This window comes from Protomyctophum bolini (genome assembly GCF_963924005.1).
Source record: "Protomyctophum bolini genome assembly, chromosome: 8".
NCBI lineage: Eukaryota > Metazoa > Chordata > Actinopteri > Myctophiformes > Myctophidae > Protomyctophum > Protomyctophum bolini.
The window spans coordinates 19583260-19607895 of record NC_137869.1 but is presented as its reverse complement, the minus strand read 5'-3'; the positions used below and the strand labels follow the sequence as shown (position 1 = coordinate 19607895).

General features: G+C 41.4%; 2 protein-coding genes across 2 annotated transcripts; one reads left to right on the top strand and one right to left on the bottom strand.

Moving 5' to 3' along the window:
- Positions 1-1422, bottom strand: LOC308320564 (uncharacterized protein). The gene is made up of 3 exons (XM_080771077.1): positions 1362-1422; positions 891-998; positions 1-373 (listed from the first exon to the last, which is right to left on the bottom strand). The coding sequence occupies exons 1-3, from the start codon at positions 1411-1413 to the stop codon at positions 213-215; spliced, it is 321 nt and encodes a 106-aa protein (XP_080627203.1). The 5' UTR covers positions 1414-1422; the 3' UTR covers positions 1-212.
- Positions 1423-1809: 387 nt separating this feature from the next.
- On the top strand, positions 1810-24571 carry LOC308320556 (protein-glutamine gamma-glutamyltransferase K-like). Its single transcript, XM_080771065.1, has 14 exons — positions 1810-1955; positions 5490-5770; positions 6227-6421; positions 10312-10563; positions 12121-12239; positions 12560-12667; positions 13227-13404; positions 13821-13959; positions 15132-15324; positions 15709-15862; positions 16314-16598; positions 18104-18264; positions 21539-21675; positions 22370-24571. The coding sequence occupies exons 2-14, from the start codon at positions 5491-5493 to the stop codon at positions 22512-22514; spliced, it is 2346 nt and encodes a 781-aa protein (XP_080627191.1). The 5' UTR covers positions 1810-1955; position 5490; the 3' UTR covers positions 22515-24571.
- The last annotated feature ends 65 nt before the right edge of the window (positions 24572-24636 follow it).

Sequence of the window (24636 nt, the reverse complement as noted above, 5' to 3'; positions counted from 1 at the left end):
TAGGTGACAACTTAAGGTGTGTCACCTTGCAACCCAGAGGAGGAGACGTTCTCTGTTTGGCTCAGCTTTAAAGGTGATAAATGCATTTTGCAACAGAAGATATACAGTACAGTATGCACTATGCAGTTACATTTTTCATCGTTAATTCTACCCAACACTAATGAGGTTAGACATAAAGTGCAAAAAGTAGCAGCAAAAATTAAGGATGTTTTTCAGATCTTCAAATTGAGGCGGAGAATAATTGTGGACAAGAGAAGCAGAATGATGTTAGGACCTTTGTGCGTGGCGCTGTTACACAAGTCTCCCTCACAGCACTCCATGGCACCTCCACACGCTATGCTGCTCTGACAGCCCTTGGTAATGATGTCATAACCTGCAAAGAATAAATAATAATTATATAATAAGGAGGAGAAGAAGAAAAATACTAAGAGTAGGCCATTGTTTCTCTATGTCAGGTCCGGGGACCCCAGGGGTCCAAATCTGTATAACTTTCATCGTTAAATAAACTCTGAGGATTTAAAAGCGTAAATCAGAATCCCAGAGTTAAAAGAAATCACACCCGTGTGAAGTGAAGGGCGCTCTTATCATCGTACAACTTTGTGAAGTTTGTGTAGGACGAAAATAGCCGATTTGCTCACTCTTATCATCGTGCATCATCATGACGTAACATGTCGATTTGCTCAGACACATACAGTATGACGTACATTCTCCATTCATTGTCAATGGGAATATGACAAAATAGCCGATTTGCTCCAATTGGTCCTTTTCATGAAAACGGTTGAGAATCACTGGGCTACCAGACACTTGATTAAACAGAGAAACATACTGTACATACCTGTTTGATGTATGATAACAACAAATGAAACATTAAGTGTGGCATGTTATCTTACCATCGACTTTTATAGAGAAACAGCGGTTGAAGATGACAGGACATGATTTGGTGTCTGTGCACGAATGGGCTTCAGTTGCTGTACATGTGAAGCACCTTAGTCCATGAACTATAGGGAGACAGATGTTACTGTTATACACAAGCTGAGTAAGAAAAGGCCTTGTCATTGCATGGATGCTATATTCATCATCCCAGGCTAGCATGGACAACCTCTGTAGACAGAAATAAGACAATAAGACACCATTAACTACTAGTTTTGTATTGGACTGGTTTATGTTCTGTGGTATTTTATTTTATTATTGTTATATGCCAGGGACTACTAACATTCTTGCTGACTCCTGTACTGCACTGTATTCATTCTGGTTGTACTGTGCATTATGCCTACTGCCCCCTCAAATGAACAAAAGAGAAAAACAACAACATCAACCATTTGTAACCTTTAATGATTATATATATATATATCTGTTCTTACCTGCAGGTGTGGTCATAAACAGAAATGCCAGGGCAGCTGCACACAGCTTCATGGTGCAGAGATGGAGTGATGTAAACAACAGAATTAAGGAACCCCTGTACCTTTAAAGAAGGGAAGTGGATTGTGGGTCGCGTCCATATTACCCCCCCCCCCCCCACCCCCATTCCCCCTGTGGAACTTCTTTGAGCTGCTATTTTCGGCGATACGATACCATCCTGTGACGAAGTGTAAATCAGGCACTGGTGAGAGAGAGAGAGAGAGAGAGAGAGAGAGAATGTGTGTGTGTGTGTGTGTGTGTGTGTGTGTGTGTGTGTGTGTGTGAGAGAGAGAGAGAGAGAGAGAGAGAGACGTGTGTGTGTGTGTGTGTGTGTGTGTGTGTGTGACACTATGTGTGCGTGTGTGCGTGTGTGTGTGTGTGAGTGAGTGAATGAGAGAGGTGTGTCATGTCCTCAGTGGCGAAAAATAAAACTTCTGGGAACTCAGATTATGTCCTCACTGGAAAGTTGAAAGCCCCGAGAGAGAGTGCAACATTACATTCTGTAAACTAACTCCCATGCGATCGGAGTAGAACAGAAGTGTCAACTTCTGAAACAAGTGAGTCTTGATTTGATTGTTTATTTGGTTTGTAGCTACTGCTTTTTTCACATGGCAGGATTGTTAATTATGATGATTATGATTATGAATGACGATTATTTCTGTGTCAGATTCCACAGGGTGACTAACCAAAAAAAACTAATAAAAAACCTTAGTTGAGTTGTAGCTCTGGTCCATAGCTCGCCTCTAATGCGTTGCATTACTGCAGGGCAGAAATTCGCAGAATCGAAGCAGGAAGGCTATGGATCAGAGCTATAGTTGAGTTGTATGAGTTAGAGGCTATATATGCTTTAAATGTTAACCTAGAATATATTTGCTCTATTACACAAAATGTAGGCTGATGAAGCCTACTGTGGATTCAATTATCTATTTAAATTTCCATATAGGCCATGGCTCAGATATATAGGTTTCAATTACATTTATATAAAAAAAAAGAAAATAAAGGAAAAAAAACGTACCAACTAAGTTATCATCTTAAATTGTACTTGATCCAGTTACAATTTTGTATGCTCATTCATTTCTTGTTTGTGCGGTCACTTCCAAATGCTCTTCTTTATCCTGTAGTGGAGGAGACTCGCATACAGACACATAATGAGTCAGAATGTATAGCAATGTATCACTTATTTTAACAAAGAAATATTCCCTAAACGAACCAAAGTGGAGGTATACATCTCTGTGGTTTACTAGTGTTTTGCACAAGACATTTGGTGCTGATTGGTCCAGCACCAAACACTCTCAGAGTTAAAGGACAACTTTAGTTTTTTTCAACCAAGGCTCATGTTTTAGGTTGTTATTACAGAAGTAAAGTATGAGTGTTAATTGTTTTTTCATTTGCTGCTTTCTTTCGTTTTAGGGATTTTAGCTGTTTTTGACAGGGGGGGGGGGCTAAATATGTATTTTTTTACAAAATATTATGCAGATTTATTTTTTTATTATTTACTACAGTCCTAATAGACCCCAGGAAATTACATCTGGCCACAGAAGGTCACATGATCTACTGAATGTGAAGGTAGCCTACTGGGGGGAAGCCACACTGTGTGTCATTATTGTCATATAGGCTCAATATATCAGTTTGACACATTCAGTAGATCCCGTGATCTTTTGTGGCCAGATGTAATGTATTTGGGTGTAGTAGGGCTATAGTAAATAATTTAAAAATAATTGCTATAAAATTAGTCCCTCGAGGCACAGGTCTCCACCAGGATAGGACTGTTTTTTGAGTGGTGCAACTACTCCAACGAACAGCAATGTCCGTCCTAACCTATATGACTATGTTTAGAGTACCAGTAGGTGCAAAAGTGGCGCTAACTGATCTGTCCAGCATGACCTTAAGGCCATCTGAACAGTGTCTAATGGGTCATTCCTCGGATCAGGTTAATCACCAAAGGTGACAGAGCCTTTCAGTCTGTAGCTCCCTAGCCTCGGAAACTGCAGGTGTTTAGCTCACAGACTCTGGAATGCCCTTCCTCGGCTCTTAGAGAGCTGCAGAGTCTGTGTACATTTTAAAGAAATGAGCTAAAACATGCGCAGAGCAAGTTCTGTCAGGAAAATCTGTGCAGTTGCTGGCAGCCGTCCAGGTCCATTGGGTAGCCTCAACTCCACGTCCACATCCATTCATCTATTCACACACTCATTCCATTCTCAGACCACATTATTTAATCTGCAAGCTCTGTCAGGAAAATCAGTGCAGTTGCTGGCGGCCGTCCATTGGGCTGCCTCAACTCCACTTCTACATCCACTCATCCAATCAATCTGGTATTTTGCACTGCTCATTCCTGCTTGCTTTTTGCTGCTGTCATTCTGCTGCTGCTGCACACACCACTGCTTTCTTGTCGGGACTGATGCGCTTTATCAGTGTACATAAAAAGCAGATCCAATTGTCCTGACAGAAACACTTAAAAACAGTTTTTGAAAAACAGAGAATTTGGGGCGGCGGTGGCTCAGGAGGCAGAGCAGGTTGTCCAACGATCCGTGGGTCGGCGGTTCGAAGCCCGGCTCCTCCTGTCCACATGTCGAAGTGTCCTTGGGCAAGACACTGAACCCTACATTGCCTCCAGTGGTTGCCACCATTGGTGTGTATGTGGGAAGTGGAAATGATGCTGGCATTGACTGTTTGCCGCTTCACCTCCCAATGTATGGATGAATGTACCATTGTAAAGAGCTTTGAGTAGACACATGCACATAATGCATAATAGAAAAGTGCTATAAAAATGCAATCCATTATTATTATAAATGCCACTCAGCGTTGCAGTGCATACTGCAGTATGTACTAGAAAAAGTGCACAGGTCTCCACCAGGAGGATCATGTTTTTTGTGTGTGTGTGTGTGTGTGTGTGTGTGTGTGTGTGTGTGTGTGTGTGTGTGTGTGTGTGTGTGTGTGTGTGTGTGTGTGTGTGCGTGCGTGCGTGTGTGTGCGAGAGACACGGCTTGGCCTGTTGTAGCAGGTGGATCATTTGAATATATATCAATCGAGAGAGAGAGAAAAAACACTAATTAATTAATAATTATTAATTAATTAATTCATTAATTCATTCATTCATTAATTCATTCATTCATTCATTCATTCAGAATTTTGCAGTGTGAGGATGAAGTGGGTTTCCCCAACCATAACGCGTGTGCGTGTGTTTATACATGATTGCTAACATGTAGAGCACATTAGTCTACCATTCCATGCAAACTTCTTCCTCGACCATCCTTATATTTTTGGCAGCGAGGTATTAGCTGGGGACTGGGAGTACTTTCTTTTCTCTTTTTTGATCCAGCTAGCTATATGTCTTACATCATAGTAACCTTAAGGCGAGGGATACGTTTCCCGCACTGTCCATCTGAACTGACTGGTCCCCTGATAGGAGACACCTATCACCTGACGGACAGGACATAGGAAACACCCTATAGACAGTAGACCCTATAGATTAGTAGGTAATGCCTATTCACCTATTGAAGACAAAATAAACACAATATAAAAGTACATTTGGTTACAATAAAACAGTGCAGAATAATTTATAATAAATTATACTCTGCCACACTAACACATCAATGCGTATACATGACCAATACAACGTCTTTGAGTGTTTTTCAGGTGCCACTTAGAACTTAGATGATTGTGATTAGAGTGACACTCCCTATTCTACTCTCCTCTGCAGTCTGCTGTCAGTGCTTTCTATTGTCAGTGCTTTCTATTTCTGTCTGTGTGTGACTTATCTGATTGCATTTCAACCCTGGACTTCTTTTGAGCATTCTCAGCACTGGCATAATGTTTAAGGAATGAGTCCTGGCCTTGGTATTGCCTCATCGGATGCCGTTTAGTCACCATGTGTGACAGTCGCTGCAGGACTAGGAATGCAGAGACAGAGAGTGTGGGAAAGGCATTCAGGGGGACCAGAGCGATAGCTGTTAAGATGAGGAAGTCCACAAAGAGGATTACTGCAGCGCAGCAGGGTTACTACAAAAATTGGTTTTGTTATATTTTGGGGTAATTTCCTAGCCATATGCCAAACCATTTTAATTCTCTCTCTCTCTCTCTCTCTCTCTCAGAATGCCTATAGAATCTGTGTCAGTCAGACGCAGATCGGCGGGGATCGGCAGGTTTCCAGAAGTCTCTGGTCCAGGATGGATGGAGGAGGACCTAGCGGAGGGAAAGAAAGAACCAGAGGAGGACGCCGTTAAGGAAGGGCTGTGTCGCAGGTGCATGTATTATGTCTGCCCCTGGTGCCGTCCCAAACTAGACGACGACGATGACATCACAGACACTGAGGTGACGGGTGTTGAAGACCCAGACAAGAAACCCCCAATCGATGGTATTGATGGGCTCAGTGGTATGTTTTCTGGGGCAAATTATGGCAATGTTCTTCCCAACGTAAAGTGAAAGACTCAGTTATGGAAGACTTCCTTCCCTCACGTATTAGGGCTGGTGGTCAATATGACCACCAACCCTAATTAATTCACTATTTCGGTTTTCATTATTTACTTTTCCCTCGAATTACAATTAATAAACAATTACTAAAATAAAATAATGAAAATGGCACATCTACACACTCACAAGGCGTCGCATCTGGGTGTGAAATTAAATAGGCTACTTTTGCTATTTTTGTACGCCACCACCATTGTACAACTGTCTAATGGCTTACATGGTGTATCAGACGTGTATTCAATTTTTTTTCCCCGTACCGATTCATTGATGTACTGTACAAGGAAAAAACTCTATATTGGTTCTAAATGTCAGTTTTGATATATTTTGCCCTATCACGTCCTACACATGTCTCTCTCCACAGAAGACGTCTTGCTGCAGGTGCGGTCCATAGACCTGATGAAGGCCCAGGCGGGGCAGAACCGCACAGAGCATCGCACAGATCGTTACCATGGTAACAACCTCATCATCCGTCGCGGGCAGACCTTCCAGATGTGGCTTGAACTCTCGCGACCTTTTAGTGCAGAAAATGACAAACTTCACCTTGAACTCAAAACAGGTCAGTCTCAAGAAATCACAAAAGGTCACGTACCGTATGTAACATGCATTGATGGGTCTTGAATGCATATAGAGAGGAGAAGAGAGGAGGAGGAGAGTGGAGTTGGTGAGCCATGGGAAGTCTAGACGAATTCAGAAACGAGTCTCATGGTCGCAGCTTACGTATTTCCTGTAGGCGGAGCCGACATAGCTGCAGGGTAAACCGGCACCTCTTCTACTACAGTGAACTGTAGAGTGACTGATGTTAGTCTGCCTCAAACGTTACTCTTTTACCTGCTTTTTACTAAGCTAACTAAGCTGCTGTACTTTATAACTCATACTTTAAATGCTTAGTATGAGGTATAAATTACAGCAGCCTTGTGTTCATAAAACAGAAAGATTGGGTTTTGGGTACTCTTTTACCTGCTTTTTACTAACACTAACATTACAAAGATGCCCAGAACATCAGGATGAACCTGTGTAGTTTATGGCTGCTCCAACAGTAGTGGCAACATAAAAAATATATAAACAGAATGTCAAAATATCCACCGCAGTGGCTGAGACCAGAGCCATAGAGTAATGGTTGAGACGAAGCAGTGAAAGATACATAACGTCAGTCTTACCCAAAACCCAATCTTTCTGTTTTATGAACACAAGGCTGCTGTACTTTATACCTCATACTAAGCATTTAAAGTATGAGGTATAAAGTACAGTAGCTTAATTAGCTTAGTAAGAAGCAGGTAAAAGAGTAATGTTTGAGGCAGACTAACATCAGTCACTCTACAGTTCACTGTAGTAGAAGAGGTGCGGGTTTACCCCGCAGCTATGTTGGCTCCACCTACAGGAAATACGTAAGCTGTGACCATGAGACCCGTTTCTGAATTTGTGCGTCCTGTTAATTTTCCCCATAGACTTTTCAAAAAGTATTTACTGTATTTAAAGACGTTTACGGCACGGACAAAGCCAATCATGACAATAAACACAATGTTTTGGACAGATTAAATAATTAGTAAGAAGAAAAAAAGCCTTTTTGTTTTGTTTTTCTTCTTACTAATTATTTGATCGGCCTAAAACATTATTTATTGTCATGTTTTGACACAACAAGAGTTGGCTTTGTCCGTGGCATAAATGTCTTTAAATAAATGAAAATGAATGGGGAATTATTTCCTGGGATCTCGTCGTTGTGAAAGGGGGCGGGACTGCGACGGTCTATAGCAGCATAGCTAAGGGCTACTGTAGTCCCAGGCAAGCCAGGGCCAGCCCTATAACTACAGTACTGTGAGCTACCGAGCTACAGGCCTTTGGAAGATAACTGACAAAAGCATTGTCCAATATTAGTATATTCCGAATGTTTAGTGTAACCAGTGTAAATATATAAATAAAAACTAATAATAAATATGGCGACATAAAGATGTTCATTTTGGACACAGACAGAAAGGCAGGAGACCATGTGAAGCATGCATGCATGTGATGCACATGATAACAGGAGTCATGAGACCAGGGGGATTATAGGAAGTGGGTTATGTGAGAAAAACAGATACCCAGGAGTGATTTGAAACCGGCTTGTTTGTATTCATGGCTGGCATTACTTCATTGTAAAATCCTCAATGTTTAATCTTCCTTTTTCTTTTTTGGGGGGGAAATGAATGCCCTAATTTATTATACTACTCACACAAAAGTAGCAAACCTACGCCACCCACAATCTTGAAATGCGTTTTGAGCTTGTACATCTGCTACTTTTGTAGATCTGTTACCCGACAGAGAGGATATGTTCTTGCATGCTACTCGTGTAATTGAGTGTTTGTTTATTCTAGATTGTGTCTATAGTGTCAATATTTTTTGAGAAAAAACACAGAGGCCAACCCGGTGTTCACAGGAGATAAAAATGACTTCTAGGATCAGCGGGAATATAAACTTAAAAGGGAAGAGGAGAGCACTCAAAAAATGTGGAGGAGAGGAAGTGAAATTAAAACAAGTTTTATTAATTATTCTATAAAAATGCCAACATGTTCTGACCAGTTAAGTCTTTTTGAGTGGTGCAACCACTCCTACAACCAGCAATGTCCGTGTACCTGTGTACCTGTGTGTATGAGCACGAGTGGTGTGCGCATGCGTGAAATTGGAACGACACGAGTATGTGACTTATTAATACCAGTAGGGGGCGCCAGAAACAGAGAGAGGGGTATGCTGTGCCTGCTGCCTGCTAATATGAGAGAGAGAGAGAGAGAGAGAGAGAGAGAGAGAGAGAGAGAGGAGGGGGGGGGGAGAGAGGGGAATTGCACCACTCGGTTCACACGTGTGATTTTTTTATTGATGCCAGTGTTCACACCCATGGTGTGTATGAGTGCCTGAGTGTCTGTGCTGAGTGCTGACATTTTGCTATAATTATAGTTGCACATTAAATCAGACCCGAAGCTGCTTTTATTTATAGTAGCTGCATGCAGGAAAGATCCTCAGATGCCGTACACAAGACTGCACAACACGTTATGTGTGTTCCATTTAAATCTTTCCATTTATATAGGTATATTACGTTGAGATATAAGTGTGTGTGTGTGTGTGTGTGTGTGTGTGTGTGTGTGTGTGTGTGTGTGTGTTTGCTTGCTTGCTTGAAAGAGTTCCAATTTTCATAAATGACATTTTCACGTCATTTTTTTCTCTGTAATGTGTTCCCACACACACCCTATGATTAATTATGGAATGCAGGTCTGGCACAGTATACAAGGGATTCAGCGTTGAAATGATACTCAGTGAGCATTGTGCTAAACTGCCATTCATTCAGACCATGATTTGCCAATATGGTAATGTAACCTTATAAAACGTTTACGATGAACGTTCTCAGAGATGATCATTGTGTCAGTGGGTTTTTATAAATATGGGACTAAATAATAACTACATTGGATTCATTTGAACAGGTGTTTACCATTGGTCCGATATCTCAAACCCTCACCCTAACCCTAACCTCCCACGGGGCAGCACACCTAAACCTAACCATAACCCTCTCCCAACCCTTAACGCACCCCTCACCATCTTAATCTGGCTGTTTTAACGCACCCCTCACCAACCTTAATCTGGTAGTTTTAACGCACCCCTCACCAACCGTAATCCGGTCGTTTTAACGCACCCCTCACCAACCTTAATCTTGTTGTTTTAACGCACCCCTCACCAACCTTAATCTGGTTGTTTTAACGCACCCCTCACCAACCGTAATCCAGTCGTTTTAACGCACCTCTCACCAACCTTAATCTGGTTGTTTTAACGCACCCCTCACCAACCGTAATCCGGTCGTTTTACGCACCCCTCACCAACCTTAATCCAGTCGGACCAATGCTATGTCTAACCAATGGTATGTCCTCCCTTTTTTCCTTTCATTTCCTGAAAAGTAATCGTTTTAGACATACAGTCGAAGTCGGACCGAAGTAGCTAAACCTACTATTTGGAGATTTTCTGTTTAGTTTAGTTTATTTCTAAATATGTATAACGATTTAGCATTGCGCAAGGGCGTTCCCGTCCATTGGACACTACACACCTGTGCTAAATAAATAAAATGTACTTACTCTATCTAGCCTTACAGCCATAAGATACGTTTAGGGACAGCGCCAGCTGCCTTGTACGTAATTCACGGGTAGCGGGTAAGGCTTCGCCCATGATAGGTCCCACAAGGTTTCTACCCAACAGCGATCATATTTATTTCCTAATTATTTATTCACTGTTACAATTTACCAAGCCTACTATACTACAGTACTCCCATGGCGAGAGGAATTCAAAGATGCTCCTTCTCCCCACTTAGTGTACTGATTATCAACATGGGTAATTGCTGGCACAGGCTCAGTTCCTCATGTTCATGAAGAAAGATTTCCCTGGGTCCCAATGCTCTCTGTCGTTACATCTGCTATGACTTGTGTCTCTGTACAGGACCCATGCCTACAGTGGCAAGGGGAACGCACGTCATCATTCCACTGGTGGACGGATTGGAGGACGACCGCTGGGAGGCTAAAATTGTGAGACAGGACGGCAACAAAGTCCAGTTGTCAGTCAACTCGACACCCGCGGCAATTATCGGCCTCTACCAACTCACTGTGGTGACACAATGCCCGAAGGGTGATGCCACCTCCAAGCATGACCCCACCAATGACATATACATGTTGTTCAATCCCTGGTGTGAAGGTAATTGTCTGATTTGCTTTATTGAGCACCATTTATTATATATTTTTATTTACTTATTTATTAAGTGAACTGTGCCGTGCCACAACATAACTTTAATATTTAGTTCAACTATAGCGATCAGAATTCTCCCTGGTTTTGGTTATAATGGAAACATGAACAGGAAACCCACTCATAGAATAATGACTAAATTGGGGAGAAAAAGGGGGTCAAAAATGTATTGGCTACTTTAAATAAAAAAAGAAAGAAAATAAATGAGAAAATACATGTACAGGCAAACACCCCTGGATTACTGTAACTAAAGCGTTTGAGGTGCGGCTCAGTGTGGATTACTGAACCGTAACCTCACCCTGGGCTGAGCAAGAAGGGAAATAAACTGGAGGTCACAGTCACATCTCTGACATCAAACAATTGATTGTCACCACAAATTGTCTATTAATAATGTCCTGGTAGGACCGTTTGTCACCCTCAAGCTGCCGTTCATACAGAACACAGCGAGTTCTCAACAGGCCTGAAAATGAAGGCCCGGCCCAGGGTTCTGTACGAACAGCAGCTTGGAGTACTGTGTCCAGGACACTATTTGTGAAAAAAAGAAAAGAAAAAAGTTTGGAGATACTAAAATACCCACATTAGAATGAAGACAAGTAGCTTTCTATCATTCTAGCTGCATTTTACTTTGGGAGGGGTGGGCAAATGGAGAACAGGGGACATATATGAAACAATTTAAGGGCAACATGTATGTTGGGACAGGATTATAGTCAGGGTACATGTTTTGGTGTGGATTTCTCCTCTAAGGGTGGGTACTCGGGGACCCATGGTGCGCGAGGCACCGGCGGAGAAATGCAATCACATTTTCTGGTTAAAATGTTACAGGCTTGATTGTTGAATATTTCATAACAGTCCCTTTCCTATTTTTCCCTCAGTGCTTCTTGTCTTTTTATACACAGTATGTGTACAATATATTTTGTACAGGCCTGAACATTTGTATGAAGGTTATTAAGCCATAATGTTGCTGCCAAACATGTGTTCCTTTCTAAAGCATGTTGTCAGTCTGGCACAACAACTTGTTATAGCAATTCCTGAAAGGGACAATGTAGTTTTAAGTTCGACACCATGTTCTTGGATTGCAGTATGTCTGGGTGGCAGGTCATGTTTATCTATGAATGTCACAACCACAAGGAAACAAGAACAAAAAGTGGAAGGGGAAGGTTTTCCAGCTAGTCACCATCTTTCATTCTCTCACTGTACAATGTGTGTCATGGACCCTTCCGTGAAAACACAGGGAGAAAGCGCACTCCACCCTCAGCTCAAACAAATGACATCAAGTGAGGGCTTGATTTCAAATGTTACACTGGGGGAATTCAATCATTTCTGTTGTGGGGCTGGGCGATATGACATGAAATTAATATCACGATTATTTCAAACTTACGAATAATATTCGTAAGCCACGTCAAATATATTAACCCACATGAGCAGGGTTATTGGTTCTAAATATAGGTTTAGATATACTGTATTTTCGGTTAATTGACCATCCCAACTTATTCCCTCTCTGACTATCAGGTGACGCAGTGTTCATGGATGATGAGGACGAGAGAGGAGAGTATGTTCTGAATGATGTTGGCAGGCTCTACTACGGCACACAGCATCAGATTGGAGCGAGGACGTGGAACTATGGCCAGGCAAGTGAAAAGCCCCGTTTATAGACGGAGGCTGTAGCTTAGTGGGTGGAGAGGCTGTCTGCTAATCAAGGTCACCTGTAATAATCAAGATTAAAACAAAAATAAATATATTATATAAATATATATTTGAAAAAAACAAATATGGGCAATGAATTTTGAAGATTTTATTATGGAAACAAACATGGGAGAAGAGAAAATGTGCTCATCATGACATTCTGAGCAGTCATCAGCTGGGTGAAGCTGGCCCTGGAACTGAATATCCCCAGAGGGATTAATAGTACAAATAAATAAACTTCTTTGTTCCCTGTTTGTGGCATCAGTTTGATGATGGAATGCTGCCAGCATGCCTGTACGTCCTAGAGAAGAGTGGAACACCTCCATCCGGCTGGGGCGACCCTGTTAATGTGGTGCGAGTTGTCTCCGCCATGGTGAGCCTTTCATTTACTGTGCATGCAAAGGATACACGATGCAGGTGTTTAGTGCACATGCAGGGGTGGAAAGAGAACTAGAATATCCTGTACTTTGTACTTTTGAACACTTGATTTCTTTAAAGCAAGTATACTCCAGTCCAAGTACTAGACCAGAACTGCCTGGCTGTAACTTTGTCAATATGAAAACATTCTACCAACCAATCTCTTCATTTCATCGATGCTCTCTAAAGTGAACTAACTTATTCTTTTATAAGAACACTTTCTCAAAGGTTCACTCATGAGAGAAAAGTTGTTCTTCTATAAAATAATGTGAAATAACAACATACGTAATTGGCTGCTCTGTAATACTTTTCTTTGAACACATTTAAAGAAGCATTTAGTTACTTTCCACCCCTGTGTCGGTGTTACAAATGTTTAATTTCAATTCTGTCCTCATATTAACATCCTCATTATGCGTGAATCTGTCTTCACTATTTGTGGTCATGTGACCATGAAATATAGCTGATGTTTCAACTTAAATGAAATAAATGAATGCTACTACACCTCCTGAATCCAGATCAACTCCATTGATGACTTTGGTGTCGTGGTGGGGAACTGGTCAGGGAACTATTCGAATGGGACCTCTCCCACCGCTTGGAGTGGCAGTGTGGAGATCCTGAAGGCCTACCACAAAGCTGGAGGTCACCCTGTCAGTTACGGACAGTGCTGGGTCTTTGCTGGTGTTACCACAACAGGTTACTAGTCATTTATTTTACAGTGATGGAAGAAGTAGATGTTTTACTTAAGTAAATGTAACAATGTAAATATACTCTGTTACAAGTAGAAGTCTCGTATTCAAAGAATTGTTTGGTGAAAAATATTCCTATATGTTCACAGATTTTCAATGTTTTTTTTAATGATTTAAATTAGCTTTGAACAGACAGGTCATATACTGTAGAACATCTTTATAAACATTTTCTAAACTAACCTTACAAAATTGTGAAAATATATCAGATCTAAAAGCTCACAGCGCATTGCAAACTTGCAATGTGACGCATTGAGAGCTTGTAGATTTGCTGTTTTTGCTATTCATCATACATCATATAGCATTATAGGTCTTAAGTGGTTTCATGTTTTTTCTCAAATGTCATGAACCCATGTGCTTTTTCAGTGATGCGGTGTTTAGGCATTCCCACTCGCACTCTGACCAACTACAGCTCAGCTCATGACACTGACACCTCCTTGACCATCGACGTGTTCTTTGATGAGTACCTGGATCCTTTAGATTACCTCAACGCAGACTCTATATGGTGGGTGGTGATGTCATAGTTTATGATGACAGCACCTTTCTGCACTGAAACCTAAACAGAGTAAAAGGTATACTCAGATTATTATTTCTTGAGGGGCGCTAGACCTCCAACGTCTGGCTTTCAGATGACATAAAAAACAGCACCACTCATGTGGAAGCCAAGTCTATGGACTTTTAATATTTTAATGATTGCTTAATAAACAGCAGCCAGAGTACTGCACGATGTTTGTTTAAAGAAGTGAGGCACCCCTCACTTCACACAAGTGTGATCTTTTACCTAAAGGAGCACTTCATGCACCCACTTTCAACCTTATATACTTATACCAACAATATATAATTGGTCCTCAATAATGCTCTTTATAAGATGGCACCATCTTCGTCTACTCACGCTGTGTCTCATTGGTGGCCTGTGGACAGTTCAGAAACCTGCCCACCAATGACATCTTCGATGGGGATATGCCGATAGAAACTACAGCCTTTCTATTCCTCTGTATCAGTCTGAAATTAAAGCCATTGTTCTTGCATTAACAAATATTTTGTTTGAAATGACCAAATCTGCCTAGCGATAAAGTCACTGGTTTCTGTCCGAACTGTCCACAGCTCTCCTCTCAAACGCTGAGCGAGGAGACAGATAGTAAAAGCAGCATGTATTTTAGTCATAATGTGCATTGTGCTTTAGCTCAGTGGTTTTCAACCCTTTTCATATCAAGGCCCATTATTTATTCTGCATTTGAGCCACAGACCACCATTAATGACATTTTGCCTCTCAGACCCAAAACTAAAGAAAATGTTGTTGTCGTTGGGTAAGATTTCGACCATAATTCCATGCTGTATTGATGTTGTATACCATTAGGAGAGACAACAGCCAAACGTTGAACAAAATAACAATTCTTCTACATTCTCTAATTGTGTAGACTTCTTGAAAATTAAGTAATGCAGATGCTTAACAATAATGTAACTCTTGAGAGCGTAAAATGAAACCAAATGGACCCGTATGGGTCCATTTGGTTTCATTTGACACTTTCAAGAGTTAAAGATCTAATAAGGGTCCATTTGGTTACCAACTTTCCATCATTTAGCTGGGGACCACCTGGAACCCCCTCAAGGACCACTGGTTGAAAACCACTGCTTTAGCTTATAAAGTATGCCCTCCTCCACTCTCCCTCTCTGTAGGAACTTCCACGTATGGAATGACTGCTGGATGGAGCGCAGAGACCTGCCTCATGGCATGGGGGGCTGGCAGGCTGTGGACGCTACTCCTCAGGAGACCAGCCAGGGGACCTTCCGCTGTGGTCCCGCCTCTCTGACTGCCATTCGCAACGGCCAGGTGTTTTACAAGCACGACTGTCCCTTCGTCTTTGCTGAGGTTTGTGTGACACACGTTTCCTTGATTTGTCAAGTTATTGTGACCTCATTTTGGGCCATAATAATAATGCCTGTTTTTGGGCAAAATGTTAATGTCAATGAATGTTACAAAACATAATATTATTTTTTTTAAATCTTCAAACATTTTCAAAAGAAGAATAGCAGATCTACAAGCGCACAGCAACTTGACTTAAGCCCTGCAACAGATAGCAAAAATAGAAGATTTACAAGCTCACATGTCCCTTGTGGATGAGCTATAATAGATAGGCCTATAACATTAGGACTTAAGTGGGTAATCCAAAGTATATTTGTAGACATGATTGCCATCATATCCACATATCCAGAACGTGTGTTGAGTCATTCCCCTCTCTGTCCTCACCCGCAGGTGAACAGTGATAAGATTTACTGGCAAAGGCAGACGGACAACACCTTCACTCAGATTTACAGCGAGAAGAACATTGTTGGTCACAAGATGAGCACCAAGGCTGTGGGTTCTGACGAGCGCCATGACATCACGCATCTTTACAAACACCCCGAAGGTATCGACAAAAATAAACCATGGGTACAAATCATCGCTGTTGAGCGGAAACCTTTTATGCACAAAACCTTTTCAGGAAATGAAAAAGCCTGTGTTCCAATGAATCCAATTAGCCTAGTTATTATTTAGTCATAAGCTCTTGCTAATACTTTTCATTGGTTGAATATTTATAAAACCCAAAGACAGATTTAACCACTTGTTAGGTGAAAACATTCAAAAATAGTGATGTACTCATAACACGTCACGATCGGCTATTTTCACTCCATTTGCGTGGCATTATCATATGATGAAGTAGGGCATTCATTACCAAAAATAAATCAAAAGCTGAAATATTGAGATACAAGGTTTCTGCCCAACAGCGATGAAATGCTGGACATGAGGGACGTGACTTAGACCTTCAAGTGAGGGAATTAATAATATTGCCTATTGTTCATAATATTGTCCTCCCCCAGGCACAGAGGAGGAGCGCATTGCGGTGGAAACGGCTTCTCGCTACGGCACCAAGCCAGAGACATATTTGGCGGCCACAGCAGAGGACGTGTTTCTAGAGGTGACCATGGACGGCGAGGGCCCTCGCATGGGGGACGATGCCGAGCTGACCATTGTACTGCGAAATGACAGCTCGCAGTCGCGCAATGTCAACCTCCACAGCCAGGTGGCAGTCATGTACTACACAGGCGTCCACAAGGCCACTGTTAAAACGGACAGGACACAGGTGGAGCTGATGCCCAATGAGGGTGAGTGAAGAAGCCTAATTTTGCCACTGTCGAGTTGGAAACCTGTCCAGAAATGCCTCCTGTGCAGAAAATGTGAATAGGAACCTGTCTTCCAATGGATGAGCTTCACTATAGTATGTGACACTATAGTATGAGGAAGTAGGCCGCAGCGGTCCCCAAACATTTTTGGCCATGCACCCAGTTACCTCCTGACCTAGCTGACGCACCGCCCATTTGGCCGAACATTATAAACTTTTTAATGATTATGGCAAATAATCACAGAATGACACTGCACTGAGAGACATGCACCTGCTGTATACTCCCACAGCTGCTCTATGAATCTCCTTACAACAGTGTTTTACCGGATTTTGCCATTTGTGTTAAATAACACCATGAAACCACAATTACCCTTTTCATGTCACGCAACCCCTAGAGGGCGTTTGCGCACCACAAGGGGTGCACGCACCACAGTTTGGGAACCCCTGAAGTATGGAATTCATTTACAAAAGAAAAACAGAAAAATGTGGAGATAAGGTTTCTGCCGGACAGCAGCAAATTGATACTTGATACTGTGTACTCACTGTACTGGATAAAATAAGGTATATTTAATGGTTTTGGTTCCTCAATATTGTAGCAGCAATAACACAAATAAAGAATGAATTATAAAACAATTAATAAGGTAATAAAAAGTATTAATCAAAGCACACTTGGAGGTGATTGAAACTGCTATATGTGTACATTAGCATCTATTTGTGTATGTACATTTTTGTGCCAGCTCAGTCTTGTGGTTTGAGTGTAGGCCCTGAGATTGGGAAATCAGGGGGTTCAATCCCGGACGAGACATACCAAAAACTAATTTAAAATGGAACCCAATGCCTCTCTGCTTGTCACTCAGCATCAATGGTTGGTTTAGGGGTAAGTCCCTGTGACATACTAGTCACAACTAGTGTCATGTCGAGGGGGTGTACATGTATCAAGGTGCCTGAATGCAACAATCCATGTGACCTATGGGCCACGTGGCTGTGGAACCATGTTCACACGTACAGACAAGTGCGCATCGTTTCCGTATCCGCCCTAGAGTCTAGATCTAGAGCGGATCAGCAGCCTGCAAAGCAACTTGACCCCCTACCATTATGAATAAACACTCAAACCCACAGTTCCACCAAGGCTCGTGAAAATAGTAACATGTTACTTTTGGAAAAAAATGTGAAAGTGACTAGTTACGTTACTAGTTACTGGAAAAAAGTGATAATATTACTGAAAGTAATATATTACCGGTACTTAGTGTAATGTAAAGTGCCAGGAGCCTGTTTATGTGGGGTGTGTTTAAACTTTACATTATGATAGGGGACTGTCTGTGTGTGTGTGTGTGTGTGTGTGTGTGTGTGTGTGTGTGTGTGTGTGTGGTAGGCAGATACTCCTATAGTGTCAGTTACTGTCGTCAGTTGTCACTCAGTATAACTGAAAGACATCATGACATTGTAATTTGTTGTATTCTGAGGTTTATTCTAATCTAACCCTTACAGTAAAGTCTTTGGATTGGTCTCTGGAGTACAAACACTACCAGGATCAGCTGGTGGACCAGGCTGCTCTGATGCTGACACTGTCAGGCAGGGTGGAGGAAACGCAGCAGGTCGTCGCTACGCAGTACAGCTTCCGACTCAGAACCCCAGACCTCATCATAAAGGTGAGCCGAGAGCCCGAGACCATCACAATGAAAAGATTGCCAGAGAGTGATGGCAAAGTCATATTATTGCACCGGGTCCCGATGGGATAAGGGGTTATGTGCTTAAGGAATGTAGGGAGCAGCTCAGCCCTGTACTGAGACACATGTTACAGGTATCGCTAGAATCTAGCTATCTAGCGGCTAGATACACACTATAATCCGACTATCGGCCGGTTGCCTTGACAACATTGTTAATAAAAAGCTTGGGGAACATTATCTTAAATAACCTCCTTAATAATTAAATGGACCCCTTGCAATTTGCATATAGAAAGGGATGTTTAGTACAGTCAAACCAATCTATACAAACCGGGTCCCATCCCAACCAACCAATACTGGGGTGGCAGAGTATCACTTTGACAAATATTCATTATTCACACCTCCAAAAATCCATTTTTTTCCCATTTTGTTCATTCAACTGAATGTGTGAATGGACCATCATACATTCATGATGCCGGCCCATAATACACACATTCAGAGTGTTAATTGCGTTTCTCGGCATTGATCGAATACAACAGAGAATTCAACTCGCAGTTGCAGTGACTTTTCTTCTTCTCTTTATTCTTTTTTTTTTTAATGTTTTCTTGTGGCCTTTTTTTATATTTTTTATGGAGGGACAGACAGTAGGCTGACAGGAAATGAGGAGAGAGATGGGGGGTCAATCCCCCATCTCTCTCCCCATTTCCTGTCGGGATCGGGAGTAGAACCCGTGGCACACTGCCAGACTGGAATACCAGCCAAGGTGCCTGGACCGCTGAGCCATGGCCCAGGCCATTTCTCTTTATTCTATCATTTCTCCAGGATCCGCAGAGAGGTGTGCCGCGGTGGTCCGGTCGTGGACTGCGGTCTGCCTGTCGTGGACCGCGGTCCGCCTGTTGAGGACCACTGATCTAGATAAACCTAAAAAAACCCGATATGCTCGGGTACTCTTTGTAGACTTCTCCTCTGCATTTAACACGATGAGACCTCATATTTTGATGAGGAAACTCAACTAATGGGTGTTAACACCAATATCATCAGGTGGGTTGAGTCATTCCTGACTGAGCGGGTACAACACGTCAAGGTGAATAAAGCAATATCTCTCCTCATTACGACCAAATTGGGGGCTCCGCAAGGGAGCGTGATTTCACCAGTATTGTTAAATTTGCAGACGACACAGCTATTGTTGGTCTGATTGAGGATGATGAGATAAGCTATCGAAGAACAGTGGATGAGTTTGCCGGTTGGTGCAGGACTAACTTCCTTCAGCTGAATATCAAAAAATCAAATAGCTGGGGTACGATGATTTGAGAGTATGACCTCAATGTATGAAAGAAAGGGGAAAGCTATTACTAGGGACAATACACCCGTTACACAGCCAATACCATCTTTTACCATCAGGGCGACGGTACATCTATCTATCTATCTATCTATCTATCTATCTATCTATCTATCTATCTATCTATCTATCTATCTATCTATCTATCTATCTATCTATCTATCTTATTGTCTGTATGGCCATATCGCTTGACAGAACAGAACTTTAAGCTTGTTGTGGCGTTTTTCAATTTAACTGTTATTCTTTCCCTATAGCGTCGCAGTCCCGCCCCCTTTCATGACGACGCCTGGCCCAGGAAATGAATCAAAATGCATTTTTTCCATAGACATTTCAAAAAGTACTTATTTAAAGACCTTTTAAGCGTCGTACGAAGCCAACTCGAGTCGTGACAAATCACGACAACACACACAATATTTTGGACAAAACAAATAATTACATAAAAACAACAAAACATTTGTTGTAACCTGACGTTTTTTTCTACTTTCTAATTCTTTGTTTGGCCCAAAACATTGTGTTTATTGTCATGATTTGTCACGACAAGAGTTGGCTTTGTCCGCGGCGTAAACGTCTTTAAATAAATACTTTCTGAAAAGTCTATGAGGAAAATGAACAGCGATTTCTTTTCCGGGTCTCTCGAGGGGGCGGGACTGCGACGCTCTATGGCTTACACATTAAGCCTGGTGTCCCTGATACCCTGCCTATTTGCTTCATTTATACACGTTGTACACTTAGAGTATATATGAATAAAGACACCCGAGTTCTCCTTCCATCCACTCCTCCTTCCTGGTAGGAACAGAGTGCATTCTGGGACGGATTGTAATGGTGAGTGGCCCCAAACACATGAACGTGCTGCCGTTGAACGCGCACGAGCGTCGTCCGTCGTGAACGTGTACAATGATAGTCAACGCACAGCACGTTCATGTGTTTGTGGCCAGGCTGCAATACCTTCATTCGGCCACTATGTCCATTTCGCCTCAGGGTTTCCTCTGGGTGCCTTCTGAGTAGGACCACTACCAGTTGACCTGTAGTAAGTCTCATGGTCGGGGGGGTAGGACCAAGGGATTTGGGATTTGTTTATAAACATTTTGGTATTTGTTTATAAACATTTGTGATTTGTTTATAAACATTTGTGATTTGTTTATAAACATTTGTGATTTATTTATAAACATTTTGGGATTTGTTTATAAACATTTGGGATTTGTTTACAAACATTTGGGATTTGTTTATAAACATTTGGGATTTGTAAGTCTCATGGGGGGGGGGTAGGACCACTACCAGTTGGCCTGTAGTGAGTCTCATGGGGGGGGTAGGACCACTACCAGTTGGCCTGTAGTCAGTCTCATGGTCGGGGGGGTAGGACCAAGGGATTTGGGATTTGTTTATAAACATTTTGGTATTTGTTTATAAACATTTGTGATTTGTTTATAAACATTTGTGATTTGTTTATAAACATTTGTGATTTGTTTATAAACATTTTGGGATTTGTTTATAAACATTTGGGATTTGTTTACAAACATTTGGGGGGGTAGGACCACTACTACTGGCCACATGAGGCCCCCACCTAGCTTCTTAATTTTGATCTCAAAGTGCACCAGATTGAAGCATTTTCATGGCAAATTTACATTTATTTTTATCCGGCGTGGCAAAGCAGGAGGGGGGGGGGCTCTGTATAATATGTTGCCTAGGGCCTCAAAAGGCCTAGAACCGGCACTGGCCTTCTCTATTCATATATACTCTAAGGTTGTACAACAGTGTCATGCGGTGAAAATAGCTGATGTACTGTACAAGCTCACAACCCAACACTTGTCTTGTTGGAGATTGTCTATTTTCCTTGTACGTCAGTGTCAGACTTAAACAGTCAAATCTCGTTCAGGTTCTGAAATGGTCTGACATGATCATTATTTTTGTCCTCCAATGCAGCCAATTGGAGAGGCCGTGGTAGGGAACAAGATGGCGGCAGAGATTTCCTTTACCAACCCGCTGCCACGGGAGCTGAAAGATGTGGTGCTTCGTCTGGAGGGCCCCGGTCTGCTGACGGTCCGGAAGATTCCTGTCGGGTAAGGAAACACATGACCTCAGTGTTTCCCAAAATATGGCTTGGGACCCATTAATAAAAAATAAAAGAAAATATATATATAATAAATGAATTAAAATATATATGTTTTAAAAAATCCATGATGAAAAGCTTTAAGAAGAAATCCGGTCTACTATCGCACAACGCATCGTTTCGCATGCGAGCATGTAGATAGATATTATTAGTGATGGGAGATTAATCAGCAAACACATCGGTATCGGCCGGTTTGAGTTGTTTTTAGATTAATCAGCATCGGTTCGATTAATCAATCAGAGCGATTAATTAATCGGACTGTCTTTACAGATAAACAAGCCCAAAGTAACAGCCTGAACAGATCTACAGGCTCACAATATTAAATATAAAGGTATTTAAGTTAAATCTGACTTGCCTATAGCCTGCAGTGCAGATACCCTGTTACATTTATTTTTCAGAATGGACACAATTATTATAATTTTCCAATACAGAATCAGATCATATCGACATCGGTAATATCGGTTATCGGCCATAACAGCAATTAATTATATCGGATTTCAATATCGGCCAAAATGTCCCATCGGCACATCCCTAGATATTATATTCACTATGAAAATATTGCTTAAGTGATTAATTCACGTTGCTTTTACCTCTTCCTGTCGCGTGCCCTCAGTCTGACATCGCTGTCATTTTCTTTCCCACAGAAACATTGGAAGTAGCGCCTCCAAGACCTGGACGGAACACTTGGTCCCATCCCTGTCTGGACCCAGGAAGCTGCTTGCTTCACTGGACTGCAAACAGCTCACTCAAGTTCATGGCGTGGTCGACATTACTGTGCAGGACAAATGAGATGGTCACTAAATTAGTAAATGTTTTATTACTAAAGATAAGATTAACCTTATTGATCCCTGTGTGGGAATTCAGATATAGTAGCATTTTATAAGTATCATGTAAGAGTTGAGAGATAAGTATATACATGTGATACTCTAAAACAGGGAACTTTGATGATATACTATATTTCCACACTCTAAATACTTTGAGATGGGGGGTCCATGGCCAAATAGATCAACATTGTCAAAGTATAGTGGCAGTGGCAGGAATAATAGTATTCTGTGAAACTCAGTATTATCCTATGACAATTTATTAGTTCTTGAACTAATAATTCCAGAGATTCCAAGTCTGTGTAGAGTGACCGGGCAAAGGATAGCCAAATCTGAGATCTCAGAATTAAATTGGTATTTATTTATTTTTTTAAAATCACTGTTTTGTTTATTCAAGATTCAGGGTATACAGTACATCAAATGACAGTATATGTGACACACCCATATGAAACATATAAAAGATAACAAAATGTTGTGAGTCCATACACAAAATATTGTGGTAGCATAAAATAAAAATAAGAAAATAAAATAAAAAGTTGCATAGTCCTATGCTAACATGGAAGCGACACTAATACAAACCACATAACCTGAATCAAGTTTTGAAACAAAAACAAGACAAACGTATGACAAGACAAGACAACATGGCATGGTCATTGGTCACCCAAAACATAATAGACGTGGTAGTGCATCCACACATGGCTCCTAATAATAAATATACTGAACAACCCAGCTGCGTCGGGAATCTACAGTAGCATGCTCAGATCCAGGATTAAACTCATTCAATCTGGAATTGCTTGGAACTGCAAGTTATTTACTAGTGCGAGGAAGGGGCCCCATGTGTCCTCACATTTGGATACAGAGCCTCTCAGGGTACATCTAATTTTTTCTAATTTAATAAAGTGGAGTACATCTCTAATCCAGTGAAGATGGGTTGGGGGAGCAGAGGACTTCCATTTCATCAGAATCAGACGCCTAGCTAAGAGAGTGGTAAAGGCCACCAAGTGAGCTTTGTATTTTGACAGGAATAGATCAGGGGGAGAGATTCTGAAAATAGCCATCATTACATTTGGTTCAAATGGTACCCCAACACTACTCGACATAGTGTCAAAGATCTTAGTCCAATACCTACGTAAAGAAGGGCATGACCAAAACATATGTATATACGTGGCGGGGGCCGAACAACACCTATCACACAGGGGATCAATATCACCATATATTTTGGATAACCTAACTTTAGTGAAATGCACACGATGGATAATTTTGCATTGGATTAGCCCATGCCTCGCACAAATGGAAGAAGAGTGGACAAGACGTAAAATATCTTCCCAATCATCGTCTGAGATTTCTTCTCCCAAGTCCTCTTCCCACCTGTTCTTAATATTTTCTATTGAAGTAGGCCGCAAAGAGAAAATACAATTGTACATAACCGATATTAGGCCCTTCGTGCTCGACAATGGAGTTAAGAAGGAATCAACCACAGTGGCCTCGGGAAGGTTTAGAAATACAGGGTTAAGGCTACGCACAAAACTGCGAATCTGAAGATATCGAAAGAAGTGTTGATTTGAAAGGGAATATTTCCCAGACAGCTGTTGAAAGGAGGCAATACTTTGTCAATATACAGATCACTGAGCTTTGTAATACCAAGTGATGACCATAAAGAGAAGGCATTATCACTCAAAGATTGATGGAATAAAGGGTTTGCTGTTATTGGGGCAAGGAAGGACTGAGCTTGTAGACCAAAGTGGCGCCTGAATTGATTCCAAATTTTCAGTGTGGATTTGACAATAACATTCTTAGAATAAGGGGTAAGAGAAAAACGAATAGGGGTATGAATAAGAGCAGTTAACGAGGCAGGCCTTACTGAGGAAGATTCCATCTCAATCCATGTTGGACGTAAAGGTGATTTCTCAAATTGGTATTTTTTAAATGAATGTACATATTGTTATGTATTTACAAGCATATTTGTATTTTGCCATGTATTTTTACAAATGTTTATGACATTGTGTTATTAAATATTTTACCCAATCATCAACATATAAATCAGATCATATAAATCACATTCTATCTGTGTGGTCTGATTTATTTTCCAC

Excerpts from the sequence above, each read along its gene's own strand:
- LOC308320564 (XM_080771077.1), bottom strand. The coding sequence starts at position 1,413 with ATGAAGCTGTGTGCAGCTGCCCTGGCATTTCTGTTTATGACCACACCT. Across the intron at positions 999-1,361 it reads GTTTATGACCACACCTGCAG|TTCATGGACTAAGGTGCTTC; the intron begins GTAAGAACAGAT and ends GTCTCCCTATAG. Across the intron at positions 374-890 it reads TTTCTCTATAAAAGTCGATG|GTTATGACATCATTACCAAG; the intron begins GTAAGATAACAT and ends TATTCTTTGCAG.
- LOC308320556 (XM_080771065.1), top strand. The coding sequence starts at position 5,491 with ATGCCTATAGAATCTGTGTCAGTCAGACGCAGATCGGCGGGGATCGGC. Across the intron at positions 5,771-6,226 it reads TGGTATTGATGGGCTCAGTG|AAGACGTCTTGCTGCAGGTG; the intron begins GTATGTTTTCTG and ends CTCTCTCCACAG. Across the intron at positions 6,422-10,311 it reads TCACCTTGAACTCAAAACAG|GACCCATGCCTACAGTGGCA; the intron begins GTCAGTCTCAAG and ends GTCTCTGTACAG.